We start from the raw sequence: 20,058 nt of genomic DNA, 5'->3' as shown, positions 1-20,058 counted from the left end.
AAACGCGATCCGTTTACTGCCTGCGCATGCAGACTCTGATTTCACTTTTCAGTTACAAACTGTCTCCCGACGCAAAGGGCTATCCTCTCTCAGTCTTGAAGCGCCAGAGGGGGTTAGTCATGTGCGATTACTTCGCGCGACCGTCCCAAATCGCGACCGCTAGGGACGCAGAGGCCTCATCGCTCGCATGCGCAGACTCTACGCCGCTGGCACACCAGGTCGGAGCCACAGGTCCGAAAGAAACGTCTGTTTCATGACCCTCTCGCTCTTCAAAGGCTAATGTGAAGTTCCTTTTGGATGACTCCTGAGAATACGACATTAAATGAGGGGAGGTCCGCAGGGAATTCTGCGCTGGTAGTCTGAGTTGGAGACGCCGTGGCACGCTGTAGCAACGTTTCTACGGGGGTGGTGTAAGTGGTGAAACGCGAGAGGCAGCCAGACTTTTCACGAACTGCCGAAAAGAGATACACTAGGATACTCCTCGGACACCGGCGGGCTGACTACAACAGTCGCTCAAATGAGCTCAGGTCCACATGGAATAGACAAACCTGTTCGTCCATATGATAAAAAGCAGGTGACCTCCGTGTGGCTTTTCTTTGCACAGAGGAAAGAAAATCGAGTTGCCGCCGTTGGGTTCTCCCAGCCAGCGGGAGACAGTAGAAATTAGCGGGCGCTTGCCAACCGTATACCGACGAATCGCGGACACTTCTTTTGTCAGCGAAACAACCGCTGCTATTATTATCATTTTTCTTCCGTAGAACCGCATACTCAGAACCTAGAAGTGCTAGGCGGAGGAAGGGAAGGTTATCGCGTCTGAGTGAAGAGGTGCCTGACGATGGAAAAAGAACTCCCGCCAGAGAGCCTGGCGATCCGGGTAGTTGGAAACCCAGAAGCGGCCGGTCGGCTGTTCTCAGATAAGCAAGTCATTGTTAGAAACACGAACCAGAAGGCGATAAGCAGGGGGCAATTTATGCCGGTCTTCGCGACCACGCACAGGGGTAACGCTACTCCATCTGCACGTTGTCAAGATGCCACGAGCAATTTTTCTAGGAACTGGGAAGGGTTGATGCCGGACAGGCATTCACGGCTTCAAGAACTCCTGCCCTCATTGGAAGGTTCTGGCGCTTGCTTGAAAGTGTATCCATTCTAATCCTAGCTATACCGCCGTTATGACAACTCCTGTAGCGCGCTGACCGTGAAAGGCGCGCCGCCGAAGAAAACAAAACATAGTAGGAACGCCATTGAACTCGCTCGAATAGGCTAGACTGACGTCTTCACGAGCATCGTTTAGAGTTTCCTTTGTAAAGGCGGACCAGGGAGCATCATGGCTGAAGTGAGGGTAACATTCCAGGTTTCAGCTCAGTAACTGTACCGCGACACAACTAGCTGGTCTTGTAGAATGTTGACAACCCGCAAAACGAACATGAATACCTTCTCCAGCAGGACGGTGCACGCACTCATGTAGTATTGGATATGAGGGTGAGTTGGAAGAGGTGTCAACAGAAAAAGTATATCCTAATTATATGAACTGAACACTCAAGTTCACACGGAAGGAGGTAGCTCACATACCAGATGTACTGTCACAAATGAACCCGTTTCAGTGTTATCGGTGAATCATCTCCATTTATTATGTTTCACCACTGATCCATATGCTTCGTGTGTTCCAAAAAAGTGTCTGGTGGGCCCTGTACAGGCTACGGGTTTGTAACCAAGTGTATTTGTAAATATCTACATTGTCGTCGTGTTTAAGCGATATGTCTGTTTCTTAAAGCGCAAGTTGAGTTTTCCGCCAGCCGCTACAGATACAGAATGCTCTTTGACCGGCAAGTCTTCGCAAACAGTGTGGGGTCCAGCCTGTCACATATCGGCCCAACAAATCCTGATTGACACGTGACTGATACTTATATGCTTGCAGACCTCCTGTGTGTTCTTCACCTGCATTGCATATGCAAGTCCCTGACACAGAACGCGCATCGGAAACTACCCAACGCCTACAAAGGAAATACACCCTTACCTTCGTAGCACGACCCTCGACCCGAACACTTTCCGTCGCCTGGGCATTTTGTGCCTGTTAACAATTACAGCTAAACTGTCACGCTGCTCAGCTCCTACGTGTCCGAATTACTTGCACCGGCATTTACTTTTCCAGCGATCGGTATTTTGAAAGAGCAGTCGACGCCTCTAAAGCCTGATCGTTCATTGTCCGAACATTGCGGAAGAGTTCATACCAGTTTCGCTGCGGCGTACCTTCGAGACAGTGACAGACTTCGTCTTCGCAGGTTCCGCGCCCGCTGAAAAAGCACCGACAAAGTCTCTGGAGCGTCGTCCTAGTACGCGTTCCACTAACTTTACCTGCAATTATGAGGGCACGCTTCTCGGCCGCAGTCTGCTCAGATACCACGCTTTTTTGGTTTTGCGAATACGCATGTTGGTGCGCTTGCCTGCTCCCACATATCCAGCGAAACAGCGGCACGTCCCTGAGGGGAGGCATTCACCTTTGCCCTGTTTGACGATGTGCGTCAGAGTAGAATTGTTTGCGCATCCGGTCCGCGTACCGAGCAAAGTCTTGGACAGCGATGCTCAGCACAGTTGTCGCCACCGTAATGGGGATGGCAAACACAATTACCAGTTGCAGGGTCACAGTCCCCTGTTGTTAGTCGCTAACAAGCAATGGGTTAGGATTACGGCAAATATCGACTTACCATGTACACCGCACTTGTCGGCACAGCGTTGAGTTGCACAGTCATGACCAGTCCAAGGCGGACGACATCTGCATCCGATGCTTGCAACAAAGTGACACCCGTGCCTTTATTGTTAACTGACATGCATTCGCCGCCCTGGCAATCGCCGTGCCCGGAGCAGTCTGGTCACGAGCCCCCAATTCATGAATTCACTGGTGTGCTAAGCGCCTTGTGTTTGTACTTCTAGCACATTTGACAACGCTGCATTTCCCAGAAATATTGTTGTCTGCTTCAGCACGCGCTCACGAATACCGTTACCCGCAGTCAACTCCAGCAAATTTGTCCAGGCATTTGCATACTCCGGCAATGCATATTCCTTGCTGGTTGCAATTTGAAGGGCAAGCTCGCACAGTGCAGTCATCCCCGCTCCACCCTGGGTAACATGCACAGCCTTGCACAGTGCAGACTCCTGGAGCCAAAACACACGCTTTAAACAAACACAGTGGAGCGCTAATGAATCGCGAACCTTGTCCGGAGCAACCATTGAAACAGGGACGTGTTAGCCGTTGGTCATCCGCGCGAGACCGGTGGGAAAGGACACTCAGGACTGTTGGGTCAAATCTTCCGGCGTTAGCTACAATCATGCCGGACGAGAGAAAAACGTAAGACACTGCAGTAAACTTCTTCATTATGCTGAATACAACTCAGTGGCACCGCAACCATAAGAAGCATTGTCGGCCTTGCATTGTTTCAAGGCAAAACAAGGTGCCCTTCGCCTGCGGTGCACTGCTGATGCACCCATTTGTTCGGACTGTACGGACACTGCCGGCACACCAGTTCACCTATAAGCTCCGCGATCCGATCACGAAACTGTTTTCTTGCAGCTGCTAATGCTCAGGCAGGAAAAAAGATCTATCAAGAATAGTGGCGCATCCTTGGTCGCAACCGAAATGTTCATTCCAGCACCGTGCGAGGACAGCGCATCGCTGGACCAATGTGCTTATTCCCTTCAGCGACAAGTCAACGGTGGCGGACGTTGTGCGTTCTTGTGTGCGATCAGTAGACCTCGGCAAGAAATACCATCACCCAGTATGTTTTACCCTATAAGGGACATCTTTATGATTAGCCGTACATCTGTTCAGAAACACTCCTATCATATGCCGTGTCCAACAAAGGGGTAGCATGCGTCCACATATCCGAAAACAGGGGGTTTCAGTTCACATCGCAATGTAAAAAGCACACGTCTCTCATTATCCCAGCTGTCTCTGTGTTCGATTCGAGCCGAACAACCTGCAGACGCCCTATTTTGATGCGACTGTAGCGCTACAGAGCAGCGACCACATTGATCCGCCCCAAGCGTACCTGAAGTGGTGGTCCACAGTTATGCCTACAAGACAAGGTGCGTTCTGGTAGCTCAGTCGGGCACATTTCCCGACACCACGAACCGGCGATTGTGAATCAGCAAGGAATTCAGAGTCGAAGCTGTAATTTTTCCACTTTTCAGGTTTATTGAAGCACGGCATCCAAAACATTGAAAAATGCCGCATACTTTCTACCACTCACACGATGCTTGGGACGGAAGGTTTTCTAGGAAGAGTCTGTTGTATGCTCGCCAAGTCACCAACTCACGATACAACAGTGGGGACAAGCAACGTCACTCAATGGTGAAGGTAGCACGGCTTTCAAAAAAGGCGAACGCTGCCCGTACTACGTGTGCCCATCCAGAATCTCGTGTCCTCGGCAACTGAAAAGCCCGGACTGCACCCCGATGGCGCAGATGTGGACACCGATCCCGGCTTGCCGCATCTCCAGTGCCTCAGATGGACGTAGGATGTAGAAACCAGGGTCTGTCCCCGCTGGCAACTGTCGAGACAAGCGACAGCGGCGAGACTCAGGTTCCCTTTTCATCTTGATGCACAGTCCGTATGATCGCTGCATTCATGAACAGGTGCTTGACCACACTGCATCACTAATGAACTCTGCACTAATCGGCTTTCCGGCAAAGTATCGTCCGTTGAGGGCACCAAAAGCAGCTCGGGCTTGATCCGGGTGGGCGAACCGGATCCAGACATTGCCGTCGACGTTGCGCTCGTCGATCCATACCTTCTCTACCGAGCCGAATTTCTTGCACTCATCGCGAACATCGTCTCCAAGGTCTAAGAAGAAATGTGGGTCTTCCTTCAAATTCACGTCTTTGGCAGCAAACATATTGTGCAGAACGACGTTACAACTGCCTGTCGCGTTGTCGGCAAACAATGCTCCGTTGCTCGCGGGGAGGAAGCCACTCTGCAGACATCGGCAGCAACACAACAACACAAATCAAAGCGACTTGACCTAATAGACCCCTGAAGTGACCAGATTCTCCTTCAGCGATGTCTGCTGCCAGCTTCTAACTGGACAAATGCGCTTGCATCACACCCTCCACCAGGTGTGAAACGCTATTAATAACAACGCATTGGGACTCGAACTGATAGCGCCACCAGTCACCATTACACCGCATGGAAAACTCAGCCACTTGTCACGTTGACTATGGCTTTCAACAACTCACCTGAGTTGCTGCGGAGCTGGTAGACGAGCCAGCGTCTCGGTTGAGCAGCTTTTGCATCAGCGCCTGTTTGTGGTCTCTCCCATGAATCAAGCCCTTATCTCCATCATCGTCGTCCAGACCATCGTCTTCGTCCTTCTCTTGGAGATCTTTGGTCTCGTCGACGGCTCCAAGAGGCTGTGCACCCTGTTTCGCAGCCGCAGCTTGGGCTGCCAGCTGCTGCGCAAGGACAGCTTCTTGGGAAACCTGAGGGGGAGGTACCAGCTGATGTTGCTGCTGCTGAAGTGCAGCCGCTGCTGCCGCCTGCTGGAGCGTACCCTCGGTGGCGCTACCGCGAACACCATCAGCAGCGTAGCCAACTCTGAGTTGTTGGCCAAGCAACTCAAAGTTGTTCATGTGCTGCATGGCTTCGTGGGCGTCAGCAGCAGACGCGTAGGTCACGAAACCGTACCCCCGGAGTCCCCCTGTGTTTGCGTCCTTCGGGATCTCGACTTCGTTGATGCGTCCAAAAGGCCCGAAGAGCACTCGAAGATCTTCCTCTTGAATCTTCGCAAGGTTGTCAACCAGTCCGCCCACATACACTCTCATTGGAATGCTCACTACCGCCGACTCGGCCGCCGCCCCACCTTGTTGCTGCTGTTTCGCTGCGCGGGCGGCGCGGTTCTTCTCAGCCATCGATGCCTGCACTCGAAGCGGCTGTCCCTTGAACGCGATGCCGTTCAAAGCCATCGCTTTGATCACACTCTCTTGAGTATAGAATTCGACATATGCAACACCTTTGGAAGTGCCCGACCGTTGGTCCCGAATCAACTGGATGTCCCGAATCTTTCCCGCATTCGCGGAGAAGAACTCGTAAATATGTTTCTCTTCTGCTTTTAAGCACAGATTCAGGACGAGGACAGTGAGGTCGTCACGGCGAGCCTCCTCGACTTCACGCTTCTTCAGTTCGTCCTCGCGCTGTTTCTTCTGCTGTTCATCTCTTTCTCGCCGCATCCTAATGTACACTGCCTCGTCCCGAAGAGTGCCAGGACTTGGTCCCCGGCCGCCGGGTCCCCCCCGGCTTTCGCGGCCGTAGTGCGGGCTTCGGGAACCCCGCCTTCTGTCCCTGCTCCTGCTGCGCATGGATCGCGAAGGGCCTTTATGCCGGTCGTCTCCACGCCGTCCTCTCCATCTGTCATCATGGTCATCCCTCCTGCCGTACCCCGACCCGCTGGGCCACTCCCTGTGGTAGGCTCCTTCTTTTTCTCTCTTGCTTAAACCCTCCCTCTTTGTGCCACTGCCTCCTCTTGGTCCCCGTCCGTCTTCTCCGCGTCCACTCCTCCCCCTGATTTTGTTGGGGCCTGGAGAACGAGAAGGCGAGCCTCGGTCGTCCCCACCTCGAGCACCGCCCCGTCGAGACGGCGGACCTATGGTGGCTTTGGAGGGGCCTGCTCTCTCGTTCCGTTCGTTGTTCACAGGCTTCTCCTCGTTCTCTCGGTGCGTGCTCCCCTCTTTGTCCCGCCCCACGTCCCGACTGTCCAGGAGCTTCTCTACCTCGTCAAAATCGAGGTCGCCCATTTTCCTGGAGTGGAAGAGTGTGTTGCAATTATAAAAGGAAACGACTGGAGCGGAAAGAAGAGGCCACACACGACAGCCAGACAGGCTCGTATACAGAAAACTAAACGGTTCACGTCTTCATCGGCGATTCCCGTGACGGTTTCACGACTCCCCGTTTCGTGACGACAGTCTTTATGTACCGAACTCTTTACAACAGACACATATCAAAGCGCCTATTTCCTCCCATCAGCTTACAGATTCTCGAATTTAAAGACGAAGAATGAACGTGTATCTCCGCTCAAAAACAACGGCCACGTTCTCTTTTTCCACCCGAATACGCAAAAACGACCTCCATGCACACCAGAAAAGAGCAGGGAGCACCTTGGCCGGGGCTCTTGAAAAAAGCACCCTTTTAGTAGACTAGAAGAAATGGAAGGGAAAATTCACCCGTAAAGCAACATGCACTGTCGAGGCAGTGAGATAATCTTCGAGTTGGGATACAATAGGGGATGTATAGCATACATAAGGGGGACTGAGGGGCGGTGGTAGGGCAGAAAGGAGAGGCAAGAACAGAGTCAGAGGAGACGAGATCCAGGGAAGAGAGAAGGAGTGTTGTACAACGAAGATGGTCGGGGGCGGTGGACTCCCGGGAAAGAAACGAAATGAAGACTTTCGCCTGAAAAAGACGACTTGAGTTAGAGCACCAGAAACGCCGTCGCGCAATTCCCCTTTGTGTAGCTGGAACTTGCTTGAGTTTTTCAATCCGAGAAGAGAAGACGGCGTGCAGACAACGCTCCTGATCTATATCTGCATGTGCACCACGTCGAACCCAACGACTCTTTCAGCAGGCCCGATGAATTTTCTCCATCGCCAACTCCGTCCCCACTCCGATGTCAAGTTCCTCTTTTTGCACAGACTGACGAAACTGAGAGGAAAACGTTGACAGAAGTGTGCCAGGTAAGCTCAGGAAGTTCGTGACTGCTGCAGTGTTCCGCTAATGCCCCCGATGTCCCGCCCGGAGAAGAAAGGCGGAACGAAGCCCAGACAGAGGAACACCTTCGCCCTCTCTACGTCTGCCTTCTTTCCTCGGAAAAAGTGCCCTTTCTCTCAGAAAAGAGTCCGGCGCGAAAGAAAAACCCCCCACAAAAAAGAGTTGGCAGGAACGAACCTCGCGGTTCCTGGTGGACGAGAGATACGCCAGGACCTCTCAAAAACGAGTTGGTGTACGCCAGACGAGCCAAAATCAAAAATCGGTGCGGTGAAAAGCCAAAGTTTGGTTAGACGAGAGAGAAGTGAGAGCGAAGAGCATCTTTTCTTCTCAACAGCCTCTTTTTCTTTTTCCACGACCTTTTTGGGGCACCCACAGTCCAGACATGTAACGGACGCGCGTTCCCTCGGCTTATAGTCGAAACGCCCCCAGAAGGTGCGCGTGCACGCCGCACGTCGTTCAGAATCGAGATACGAGCAAGACAAGAATAAAGGAAGGAAGGAAAAGGAGGAAAAACACCCTCCCCTGCTTTCACTCGACTCTTTTTGTCTCTATTCCTTGGATTGTCGCCTCTTTGTCAGTTTATGCGCGCCGAGTCTTGTTTACCACAGTTGTAGGAAGAGCTAGAAAGCCGCAGCATGCATCCGGGGGGCCAGGCTTGACGGTGTCTCCTGTGTCGACTCGTACAGGGGCCCTTCTGTCTCTCCCGAAAACAGAAAACGTCTAGTTTCTTCACCTAAAAGTTCAAGTCTATTCGAGAATTGCAAATCAAATCATGTTTTGGCTATCAATGCAGCTAGCCAATAGTCTGTCTTCACTGTTTTAACCATCTCAGTTCATGCCCTGTACAACAACGCTTCTTGACAGCTCCAGCCTATGCTTGTCACAAATATGAATGCCTTCTGACGAGGTGCCTTGCTTCATCAGGAATCCTGGAGTGTTTAACTTGTAAAGCGACTCTCTGGTCTATAGAGTTGTACAGAGCTTGATTCTTTAATGGAGGATACATGGAAGCTACGCTGTGCGAACTTGGATTCCTTCAATTCTGGCGTGTCCGCCAGAGTTTTTGCGAAAACAGCTGGACTGATGCTGCGCTCGACTTTTTGTCTCCTGTGAATGCGCCAACCCACGAGAGCGAGGGGTGTTTCGGATGCGCTGCTCCGTGGCAAAGAGCGACGAGAAGAGAGCTTTTACTGAACAGCGGCTCGCAGGCGGCGTCAACTGTTTTTACTCGGCTGTCGTTTCCGCTTGTTAACTCGAAGAGACATGGATCTTTGCCTGGTCTTCCCTGCGATCTGAGTCTCGTATCTCCTACTTCTGTTGTAATGAGAAGCGGGAAGCGTCGGTGGGAGTGTTCTTCCCAAACACAGTTTTAATCACCGATCAGCAACGTCAGCAACGAGGAAGAGAAAAAAATACAATCACTTCTGGAGCCTCCCCACGAGACGCTGCTTCCTTTCCTGTTCCAGCGTGATCCACTGTATCTTCATCCGACAGGCGGGAGACTGTTTCACATCATGCGCTCGTCCCCCTTCCACGCTTTGACATCTTTATTTTCTCTGGTGGCCGTCCGCGTGTGCCTGCTTTTGCATATGTCTCTCGTGAACGCGTCTGTCTGCGGCGTTTCGCTCACATCTTCATTCATCTCCTCCGCTTCTCAGTCTCTCCTTTCTCTCTTCTTCCTCGCCTGCCTCTGCCTCTCTTCCAGTGTCTTAGGCTCTTCTCTGTCGACGCGGTCCGCTGGCGATACCGCCTTTGTCTCCCTCTCTTGCGTAAGCGTAGTCGACACCCCCCAGAGGGGAGGCGTCTTGTGCCCCCGACTTTCTTCTCATGCGTCGTCTCTTCTTGCTTCGTTTTGTCCCCCCTCATTTCTCTTTTCTGGGCGTCCTTCTTTGTCGGCCGCATCTCACAACCGCCCCCCAAGACAAAGAACCGGTTTGAGAACTGAGAGCTGGCGCACCTCGAGATGTGAGAAGACCCTTTGCCCTCGCCTCTTATTTGCGCGTGAGAGTCACATAACTCGTTCTTCAGGCTTCGCGAGAATGGAGGAACGCATCCTTCGCTCTTCCTGTCTTCTCTCAGAGCGAATCCACTCATGTGGATCAAAAGGCGAAAGAAGAACAGTGCCCCACTCGACGTCGATGTCTGCTGGCTGCAGCGGTATTTTCTCAGAAAAACTCCCCAAGAAATTCAGCGAGAGACTCTTGCCTCTCCGTCTGTCAGTGACCAGTGTTCAGGAGGACAAGCGACACTTTGAGGAATCTGCTTCTTTCGCTCCTGCGTCCGGTTTCGCTTCTCCGGCCTCGCCATCGACTTCCCTTTCTACATTTCCTTCTTTCTTGCTTTCGCTGTCTGCCTGTGCCTCGTTGCCGCCCTCTATTTCTTCCTCTTCAACTCAGGCTTCCTCTACATCTCCATCTTCTTCCTCAACTCTGTCTTCTTCTTTCTCTTCCTCATCACTTCCCGCTTCATCTCCAGCTTCTCCGTCGCGGTCCTCTGCCTCTGCGTCTCCGAGTTCCTCTGTCTCCTCTGTGGCGCCTCCGCTTGCGTCGGCTGTCCCCTCTCGGGGCGTGGTGTTCATCCTGGGTCCGACGGGCGTCGGAAAAACTCGCCTGAGTGTGGAAGTCGCTCTCGCTCTTCAGCGCAGAGGCCAGGCGGCCGAAATTGTCAGTGCGGATTCTATGCAGGTGAGGGACGAACCTGTCGAGCGAAAGAGCAAAGAAGATTTCTTGTTTCCAGCTCGGCTCGTCTCCTGACATCAGGAGCACACCGTTAGCTTCGACGATCTTACGCGCTGGCATATGTTTGGCGCACATCGAGGAGCGCGAGAGCGAGACGCTGAGACACCGCAGGGAAGAGGGGAAAAAGCGTCGAGAAAGAGACGACGAACGCGGGGCGGACGACAACTGGAGTCACACTCGGTATCCCAGGAGCTCTTTTAAGTGCTCCGTTTTCTCGATTTTTGTTGTACGGTTCTGGATTGCGGATCCCTTTTGCAGAGACTTGTGGCGAAGCAGGGGGGGGGCGGATGAAAAGACAGACATACTCAGAACGAGACTGAAAAACAGGAACAAGCAATCCGGGAAGGAGACAGAACGTAGAAGGAAGGAGAAGGAAGAAAGGAGAAAGAAGAAAGGAGGAGAGAGAATGAGAGAGAAGCAGAAAGAAGGAGAAAGAAGGAGAAAGGGAGAAGGACAACCTGAGGGGATACCCTGTATTCACTCAAGTCCGTGCGCGGCCTCCTGCCATTTATTCTCTCCAGGTCTACAAAGGCTGTGACATCGCGACTGCAAAAGCCTCCGTAGAAGAGCAGAAACAAGTGCCACACCATCTGCTGGACATCTGCGATGTCGACTCTCACTTCAGCGTCTTGCGCTTTCTCCAGCTGGCAACTCAAACGGTACGCTGGCCATTTGCATTTTTCCTTTTCCAAAGACGAACGCTTTTCTTATTGCCTTTAGGATAACGGAGTGCCTCTCTCTGCTGTGCCTCTTCTTCTTCGTGCTTTTCTGGATGCTTCCACACCTGTCGTGGAGCAGATGCCATAGCCCTTTCTCTGTTAATTCGCTTCTCTACCTTCCACTCTCCATTCGCGAAGTTGCTTTGTGATGCAGAGGTGTATAACTCAAATTAAATATAAAAGGAGATACTAAAAACAGCGAGAGTCAGTTTCCCCTCTTTCGCTTCTTTCATTGTTTTCCTTCTGCTTCGCCTTTTTTCTCCCGACTTTTTCATTTCAGCTAAAGACTTCGTTTTCTAGCTACGCCACGAGACACTTGTGTTTTATCTTAGCCTGCGTTTTCGGTTAGGCGCATCACGTGATGCCTGTTGCTCTACCAGTAGTCGCACGCGCAGACTTCTAAGCTATGCCAGTGGTGACTGCTATTCGTACAGCTCCTAAGATCTTTAATGCGGTAGGTACCACTGTGGCGAGGCAGGTACGTACAAATCATGCACTGATTCGTGATGCCCATCTGTGCGCCTAAGCTGATGCTCGGCTAAGAACGTTAGCCGTAACTAACTGCGATCTCGTTTTCCTTCAGATTGAGGCTCTGCATGCGCGAGGTGTCTTGCCCATCGTCGTGGGCGGGACTCAGCTGTATCTCCAACACCTTCTCTGGCGTTCGCTTCTGGACCGCTATTTGCACGAGGACTTGGAATCGGAGATGCAAGACAAATCAAGCGGTTCCTGTTCGCGTAAGCTTTCTTTTTTGTGACGTAACCACTCTTCTGTGCCTGCCGTGCTATCTGCCTTCTTCGCTCCTTCTGGAGCACCCTTGTTCTCCTCTCGGTTATTGACTTTTCGGATCTCTTCCTCGCCTAAGCAACCTCCGTTTCGCAGGTTTTTCCGCGGGTTTTGTCTGCAGCGCTCGACGGATTCTCCACCGAGACACTCTATGCGGAACTGAAAAAACTCGATCCTGAAAGGGTATGTGCGCTGTGGCGATAGGTGCAGCAAAGATGTTTTGCAGGGAGTATGAAAGGAATCGAATCTTTATTGATGCCTCGAACTTATTGAAACATATGCTGAGAATCAACGGGTGCCGGGTGATCTGTGTGCTTTCGTTGTGTCTTCCTGGCCAACTCCAGGATCAAGGCCGCAGCTGGAGTACTTTCCTCTTTTTTTGTCTTTTCGCTCTCTCCTTCCATCTCTCTTCTCTGTAACAAAGTGTCAATCGAATGGATGTAGCAAGACTCGTGCTGAGCTTCTTTCCGGAGAGACCAAATTCAGACGCCCGTGCATATAAGAGAAAACTAGGAGCTCCAGGGGACTTACGAGGGGAGACGAAAGGCTTTTGCACCGCAAATCATCGACCGATTGGAGAACGTATAGTGTCACTTGTAGGTTGAGGAGAACGTTTTCTTTGTGGAGGGTGTCCTGCGAGTCGTATCAATTGTCTTTCTCTTTTATATCCCGTATTCAAGTTATATGAAAGTAGAATTTGCACGGCCTCTTTGGCAATAAAGTGTTTTCAATGCTACACCAGATATACCCATTTTCAAACTTACTGCATGGCTGTGGATCTTGCCTCGTTCTGGTGTCTTCAGGCAGCTCACTTGCATCCGAGAGACAAGCGACGCATCATACGCAGCATCGAGGTCGGATACAGGGAGAAAGGCAGAAGAGAAAGAAATCGCAGATAAACAGCGGTTCTGTTGACGTCTGTGTCTGCGTGTCTAAACCCGAAGCATTAGCGGACTGCTGACTTTAAATTCGTTAGTTTGTTTCTGTGAGTCTTTCCTTCGATTTTCTGGGTCTTCTCTCTGATGAATCTTCAGACGACTCAGAGCACAGGAGTGCCTCACAGCGAACTCATGCGTCGGGAACGCGAAGCGAGCATTCGAGAAGGTCTGAGGTAGGCGTCGTGTTTCGTTCTGTTGCGCTGTCCGGAACGAGTTCAGGACCACCGTTTTGGGGAGCATGGACTCCGTTCTCTTCAGCTTATCTGAAGACAGCCGTTCGCTCTTCTTTCTGTTTGAAGCTACTCTCACGCGGGTGCTCCACCCGATCAAGAAGGACACGCGAGGCTTTAGGACTCCCCATCCACGCTGCTATGAACAAAACGTAGCTTTTCAAAAAGCTTTAAGAAACTCCGGTTCTTCGTGTTCGGTCTCTCTGAAAAACGGGAGCTAAACATGAGGAAACAAGGTCGCGTCTCGCCGTCACGCTCCACAGACTTACTTGGACTCTTCTGGAGAGAGTTTGTTTTCCCGAGTCGAGGTCGTTGTGGAAATGAGGCAGAAGGCCTATGCATGCATTGACCCAGATAGAGCATTCGATAGCTCGAAATCGCTTTTCAGACGAACGTGTGAAGGCCATGAGGCCGAGACGGAAGTGTGCGTTTACTCGGGGGACGAGAGAGGCTCTACGTCATCTGCGTTTTTTCGTGCCGTTTTGTTTCTCTCTGGAAGCACTGCAGGGGATAATGTGGGGTCGCTGTCTGCGCTCAGGTACCCTAGCTGCATTCTCTGGCTCGACTGCAGGGACGAAGCAGTCCATCGACGCAGACTAGAAAAACGAGTCGAGCAAATGCTTCAAGTGGGTGGATCTCGCGTTCTCATTCCACCTATCTTTACGCGCTATTTCGGTCTCATAGGCTTCTTTTCTTGATCGCTTCCAGCTCTTCGCCTGAGTGTCCGCTTTTGCAAGTTCGGCTTCTCTCCTTGTGGCCACGGGGTCGCTCCCGTGGGGTGGCGTTCCTCCCGTGCTACGGCCACCACAAGCTTGGCTCGACTGCTTCTTCCTTCTCCTGTTTGCTTTCAAGATCTAAACCCGCAGTAGTCCTCATTTCCACACAAGACACTTGCACGCATCTGTGTGTAGGCAGACCGCCCAGAAAAGGTGTATCTTGTAGACGCAGGCGTCCTGTTTGCTTCCTTCCTGTCGCCGTTCTGCCCCGCCTTCGCGCCCCGTAGTGCTCACAGCTTCGGCACTGTGTGACCTCCTTGACACGCGTCATGCGCTGGCAGCTTTCTCTGAAGAACTCTTGAGTTCCTCGTCAACCGCCGCCTCTCTCGTCTGTGTCCTGTGCACACATGCCACGCAAACAGGCTGGGCTCCTCCAGGAGTGCGAGTGGCTGCTCGACACCTTAGGCCTCTACGAGGGCCGCGGAGAAGGAGCTCGTGTTTCAGACTCTACGGCTCCCGAAGAAGGCGCGAAGGAGACAGGAAGAGAACCGGAGAAAAAACGGGTGAAGACGACGGCTGAGCGCGGTGTCTCCTCCGACGGAAACGCGACGGCTGCGACCGTTCCAGGCGACGCCAAGGGAGACACCACGCTTGTGGAGACAAGCGGAGACAGTGCGTGCGAGGACAGGGCCTCTCGAAAAGCAGAGCCTGCCGCTGGAGGCGAGACGAGATTGCCTGGAGTGCTTCAGAGTATAGGTGAGACGAAAGGAGAGAGTGAGAGTGAATGGATTGAGGAGTGAATAGATGCACACTCGGATGCTGTGTCTGACGAGTCCAGGGAGGTGGGCGACGGACTCTCAGAAACACCAGGGGTTTTCTCTGTCTCTCGCTGGAGTCCAGGCCGCGGCACTGCAGTCTCTCGGTGTGTTTGAAACGAAACGAGGGAGAAAAGGAAGCACGAAACGAAGTGGGGAAAGCGTTGACGGAGAATGCATGAACAGACTAAGGAGTTGGTGGGGACCCCCGAGTTGGGCAGCTGAGGAGAAAGAGATGCACGCACAGTCGCGTCATGGTGTTTCCTCGCAGACGTCTGTCCTTCTCTCCAGGCTACAAAGAATTCATCCCCTTCCTGCTTCACCAAAGACAAAAACAACGTCAACAGACACCGACCGCTTCCACTTCCGCTTCTACTGGGTCTTCGTCTTGCTCTTCTTCATCGACGCTCTCGGATAGTTCTTCCTGTCGCTTTGGATGTCCCGCGGGCACTCTGTGTCCGCCAACACTGGCCTCTGCGGCAGCTTGCCTGGTGACGCGGTCGTGCCAGTACGCGAAGAAGCAGCGCCGCTGGATTGTCAACAAATTTCTTCTTCGCCAGCAGCACTTGCCTCTCTATCTCCTCGACACCAGCCACGGTGAGTTCCTACCCCAGCGGGGCGGCAAGTGTTGCGACTCGCGTCTCGACGTCCTCTGCAGTTTCTGCCCGTGCTCGCACTTACACCTTTCAACGGCAGCAGTCGAAAAACTCGTCATCGCGAATGCTGATGGTGTGAATCGTTTTGTGCTCTTCCCCTTGTTGTGGAATTGCACTGCCGAGATACACAGTGATACTCCACAAGCGTCAAACAAGGTTGTACAAGACCCTCGTTTCTCTGTGCGTATCGACCTTGCTTCTCTCATTGCTTTCCTCCGGCAATCAAGGCAGCGGTCGCACTGTGGCGATCTGCGGCAGAACATTTCTTTCTCCGAAAGAAACGAAGTTCTTTTTTCGAACTTTAGAAGTCATGATCAATGGTGGAAAAGGAGACAGGCAACAGGAGGCGCATACTGTGCCTGGCGATCGTTGCGAATCTCTTTTCCTTACCGTGTCTTGCATGCAAAGAACAGTGGGGCGGTGGCACTTTGTGGCCGACATGTGGACGAAACACCTACATTTATTCGCGTCGTTTGTTGCCCCAAAGAGATCTGTGATGACGTCACGGATTTGCTTGTTTATCTCAGCTGAGAACGAACAAGCGTGGCACGACGAAACGCACGAGCCTGCGATTCGAATTGTCCACGGTAGGCGCGCCTTTCTTCAAACACAGGTTCCTCTTTCGCGTTTCGTTTTTCATGGCCTTCACCTTCGTTTCCGCCCTCAATTTTTCGCCACTCCCTTGGCCACGCCTAACTATCTTTCTGTCTATCTATATCTATATGCATATATAATCCAGTTTCATGGGATTTCGTGTTATTCTGTTGGCAACAATGTCTTTGAGTTTACCCTTTTGTTTCTTGCTTCCAAGAAATAGGAACACTGGTAGAATATTTAATCCAGCACGTGTATCTTTCAGTTTGGTCTCGGAAGGCCGTATTGTTTCCTGTTTCTCTTTCTTGTGGCGTCCTGTGTCTCTGTCGCTCTCGATTTTTCCGCATCCCGTGGCGCATCGTTTTTCTCGCAGTGCTCTCTGTGACTCCCGGCTCGCCATGTTTGTTTTTTTTATCACATATGCCCATTTCCTTTTCTTGAAAATTCGAGAAGTCCAGCTTCGACACGGGGCACAGCGGTCGGGGACGCTCATGCGTGGGTCGTTTCAAGAAGCCCAAAAGAGCGACGAGCTTTAGAGAGTCATGCCTCCCCTCTCCTGCAGCGTCTAGCCGTGGAAGTAACATGCCTCTTGTTCGAATGAAGTAGCCGCTTTTTAAACTTCCTTCGTACGGCAGAACCAGAAGGAAAACGTTGAGATTGAGAACTGAACGCAAAATTCTTCGGATGTTAGTGCGCCTTCCCCTTTGCTGTATGCGGAGTATCCGATCTTCTACGAGAAAGTAGAAGAAATCAATGAATCTGAGAGTGGCGAAGGCTTAGGCAGACGCAGCGAACCTTCAGTTTTTTCAGTGCTCTTCTCTGCTTCTTCCTCAGAGTTCCTCAACAACAAGCCTTTCACGGAGGACCATCCTCATGCTGCAGCTGCACACCTGTCTGGTGAGTCTTTCGCCGCCTTCACTCCAAATCTCAGAGAGATCCCGATGTCCCAGGAAGAACTGCTCCCAGCTTTTTCGGCGTTTCTTCTCAGTTTTTTCCACTTTCGGTAAATGCCAGAGGCTGTTGCTCGTATAGTTTATGAATGCGTAGAATTCTACAGGTGAAGTGATCAGTGTCGATGGGAGGTGGAGGTACACGTCCATCTAGGCTCCCGCCGGTATTCCGAAGAGTGCAAGCGCGGTTCTTGTGACTCTGGTGCTCTTCCCCTTTTTTTTGATTGCCTCGGTTCGCAGCCTGTGCATGCATGCAAAACGCATCCTCTTTTCGTTCTTGACATTGCACCCGTTTCCGATACACTAGGGCTAGACGGCGCTCAAGCGTCTCGCTGTTGTCTTCGTTCCGATGTGAGAGAAAAGAAGTCATGTTAAATTCAAATTTACTAAGGAAAAGCAGGGTATTAGTAGTGCTTTTCGAGCATCACAGCATGTCTAATAGTGTGCATGCTTTGCCACGTTTTCAGAAGCAGAAAAAGCTAAACGCGAGAGACTCAAGGCTCTGTCTGGGCAAGCTTCAGGTGTCGCGTCCACAATAGGAAAAGACCCGTGGGTCGACGGCGGTCTCAACCGGTGAGGAATTCACTTTCTTTCGTCTTCATAAAGATGCGAATTCAATTGTGACTTCGACCACGAATCACCTATATATTCATGCGTTTATATATTCAGCTCCATTCACTCGTCTGGTTATTTCTGCATATTTTCAGTGTTTGTTTGGTGAGGTCACTTCCGTGTGTGCATTCCGCCACTTCGTCTGCACGTACGCTACATCTGGACGCATGTAACTGTGCGCCTATCTACTTCCCATATAAATATATATATATATATATATATATATATTCATAGGTATGGATACTGAGTTTGACGGAGATATACAACATGACCCAGGATCCTGAATGTACTTCCATGGTGAGATGCAGACACCCAGCTTTGTCACTGCGAGTCTGCCGCTGTGTTCTCTTGCCGGAAAAACGCCTGTCGTCGACCTTCGTTTCTCTATTCTCCTTTCACGGTCGCATGCAGACCGCGAACGTGCACCCTGTGCAATCGAACATGCATTGGCGAGACAGACTGGCTGGACCACGTGAAGTCGAAAGCTCACCGGGCTCGCACGAAGAAGGAAAATGCAGGGAAGAAGGACTTGGACAACACCGAGGAGCAGGAGACAAAGGCGATAGAAGTTTCCATTTCAGCCAACGAAAAATCAGAGTGCTAAGGGGTTTTAGGGACGCGTACCAACGAGAGAAATACAGGGAAGAAGAACTTTTAAAACACTCGCAAGAGACAATGGAGAGAGATGCGTCCTTGTCAAAGTCCGAAGAAACAGAATGCTAATATACTGTGCGACAAGGGCAAAGCAAGTTCTCCCTTCCGTCCTAAACAGTGGCGGCGCTGAGACCTGCTGTTTTGCGTTACCGAGTCACTTAACTGTTGCGCCGGTTTTTTTAATAGGTTTCTGTGAGAAATCTTTACAATGCGTTATTAGCGAATAGGGCTACTTAGAGGGCTAGGTACCTATACGGCTAGTACTGGATCTTTGCGCCCGACCAACAGACCTGGGACCTCGTGCAGGAGGTAAAACTACATTCCCATGGTACCTATGCATGTATTGAGAATTGATATCTCAAATCGATAAAAGAAGATCTGATAGTACAGAAAGAACAATTCTCGGTGAAGTTGAAAGTCCCCAATCGAAAACTGATTACACACAGACATTGTGGTACAGACCAACAGTATATGGTGTAGCTGCGAGTTTTACGTTCTTCAGGCAGAATCGTAGATCGGCCACTGAAAACGCTTTGACTTTAGACTCAGTTGCTTTTGACTGAAATTGGCATCTCACCATTTAAAACGACCAGTTTTCCTTCGCCGTAATTCCATAGTTGCCCCGACAGAGTGCTTGCCGTATTGTAAAAAAATAGTCAGATGGCGACATCAGAGGAGGATCTGCTTCTGGTTCACGAACGAGTAGATAGGTCTAAGCGGAAAAATCAGCGGAAGAACGATCTTTTGAATCAGAAAGATAGAACCTCTTATGTGAAAGTAGGGGCGTCAAGTATTAGCATATGAGCTGTGAAGACGGTAGACCGCATGTCATGTACGAGGTTGTTCAGTGTTCGTTGCGAAAAGCTGTTACAAAAAGTGTCTGATGGAGCTTCGAGTCGTCTGTTCTGGTGTGGAATCTTAAGTTGTCTCTCGACTTTCGTTCCACAAGCTACTCCTCATGGTAGCTACAGACAACGGCAGGACAGCGTACAAGAGAAACTGACCGTGAAAGTGCCGTCTTTTTTTCGGGGAATCGCTTTTGCAAACAGGACCGGCGCTGAGTATCCGAATGCCAGTGATAAGGTTATGAATTTCCTGCTAGTGGACAATCCCACGACTGTGCATTCACGACTTCGAGCAGAAGTTCACATTCTCACTGTAGCTGACGGTGGAAAAGACCGTACACATCTGCACGCACACGCTGACGGATCGTTTTTTGTTCCAGTTGCATCGTGCAGTCTCTGTGCAGCTTTGTCTGTTCAACTGCGCGTTTCCTTGCCAAACTTGTGCAAACGTCGCCGTGCGCGCCTTCCGTGTATGCTTTGAAGCTTTGGTCATTAACAGTGTTGGCACCTTCGAATTGCGGAACTGAAAGTCCTCGGAATTCGTGAGAACGGTGAACTACGGCAGCAGCGAAATTCTGGAACACTCAAAAGCGGCGAAGAGCAAGAGACACAAAAGTGTGGCAAACGCTGGGCTTTCTGCGGCCAGAATAACGCCAGGGACACAAATGGTGCTGGTGTGGTAGAATAGCACTGCTAGCAATCGACGTCATAGGGCTACCCAACTCACCAGCCATTCAGTGCTACATCTGGAGACACGCATTGTTGACGAGTGATGTCACCAACCTGCCAATGAAATTTAAATTAATACAAAAGACCACGTTCTTCATGATAGCTGTACACCACGAGTTGGACGACTGATTTAGATCTTGAAGGAAACTTGCGAGCCACCACTATCGAGCGGGACAAAGACAGTCGATGTCGAAGAACTTGAGTGACGTATCATGATATTCACTTTAGAGTCGTTCGCTTCCTAATTTTGATCAGGCCAGCCATATGCTATTCGATACTCGAATCTCCGAGAACACTTGTACACTAATAAGAAAGGACGTCAT

At 51.1% G+C, this 20,058-nt stretch overlaps 3 protein-coding genes across 3 annotated transcripts; 1 reads left to right on the top strand and 2 right to left on the bottom strand.

Moving 5' to 3' along the window:
• Positions 1-1,415: 1,415 nt before the first annotated feature.
• TGME49_312540 (hypothetical protein) lies at positions 1,416-3,376 on the bottom strand. Its single transcript, XM_018782721.1, has 13 exons — positions 3,208-3,376; positions 3,000-3,150; positions 2,923-2,942; positions 2,824-2,863; positions 2,703-2,770; positions 2,556-2,647; positions 2,442-2,502; positions 2,353-2,386; positions 2,248-2,291; positions 2,126-2,188; positions 2,015-2,068; positions 1,936-1,956; positions 1,416-1,879 (listed from the first exon to the last, which is right to left on the bottom strand). Exons 1-13 carry the CDS (start codon positions 3,368-3,370, stop codon positions 1,797-1,799), a joined length of 894 nt encoding a protein of 297 aa, XP_018635472.1. The 5' UTR covers positions 3,371-3,376; the 3' UTR covers positions 1,416-1,796.
• A 1,038-nt stretch (positions 3,377-4,414) lies between these two features.
• On the bottom strand, positions 4,415-6,783 carry TGME49_312530 (splicing factor, CC1 family protein; the record flags this gene model as incomplete). The annotated part of the gene is made up of 2 exons (XM_002364434.1): positions 4,415-4,967; positions 5,230-6,783. 2 exons carry the CDS (start codon positions 6,781-6,783, stop codon positions 4,620-4,622), a joined length of 1,902 nt encoding a protein of 633 aa, XP_002364475.1. The 3' UTR covers positions 4,415-4,619.
• Positions 6,784-8,520: 1,737 nt separating this feature from the next.
• On the top strand, positions 8,521-18,682 carry TGME49_312520 (tRNA dimethylallyltransferase). The gene is made up of 13 exons (XM_018782720.1): positions 8,521-10,437; positions 11,013-11,150; positions 11,794-11,947; positions 12,118-12,179; positions 12,800-12,850; positions 13,031-13,107; positions 13,703-13,790; positions 14,303-14,636; positions 14,987-15,292; positions 15,879-15,938; positions 16,780-16,842; positions 17,363-17,468; positions 17,919-18,682. The coding sequence occupies exons 1-13, from the start codon at positions 9,268-9,270 to the stop codon at positions 18,109-18,111; spliced, it is 2,802 nt and encodes a 933-aa protein (XP_018635473.1). The 5' UTR covers positions 8,521-9,267; the 3' UTR covers positions 18,112-18,682.
• The last annotated feature ends 1,376 nt before the right edge of the window (positions 18,683-20,058 follow it).

The sequence above is a fragment of the Toxoplasma gondii genome, chromosome XI (genome assembly GCF_000006565.2).
Source record: "Toxoplasma gondii ME49 chromosome XI, whole genome shotgun sequence".
NCBI classification, from domain to species: domain Eukaryota; phylum Apicomplexa; class Conoidasida; order Eucoccidiorida; family Sarcocystidae; genus Toxoplasma; species Toxoplasma gondii.
The sequence above is the reverse complement of the archived record's forward strand: the minus strand, read 5'-3'. Positions and strand labels throughout refer to the sequence as shown.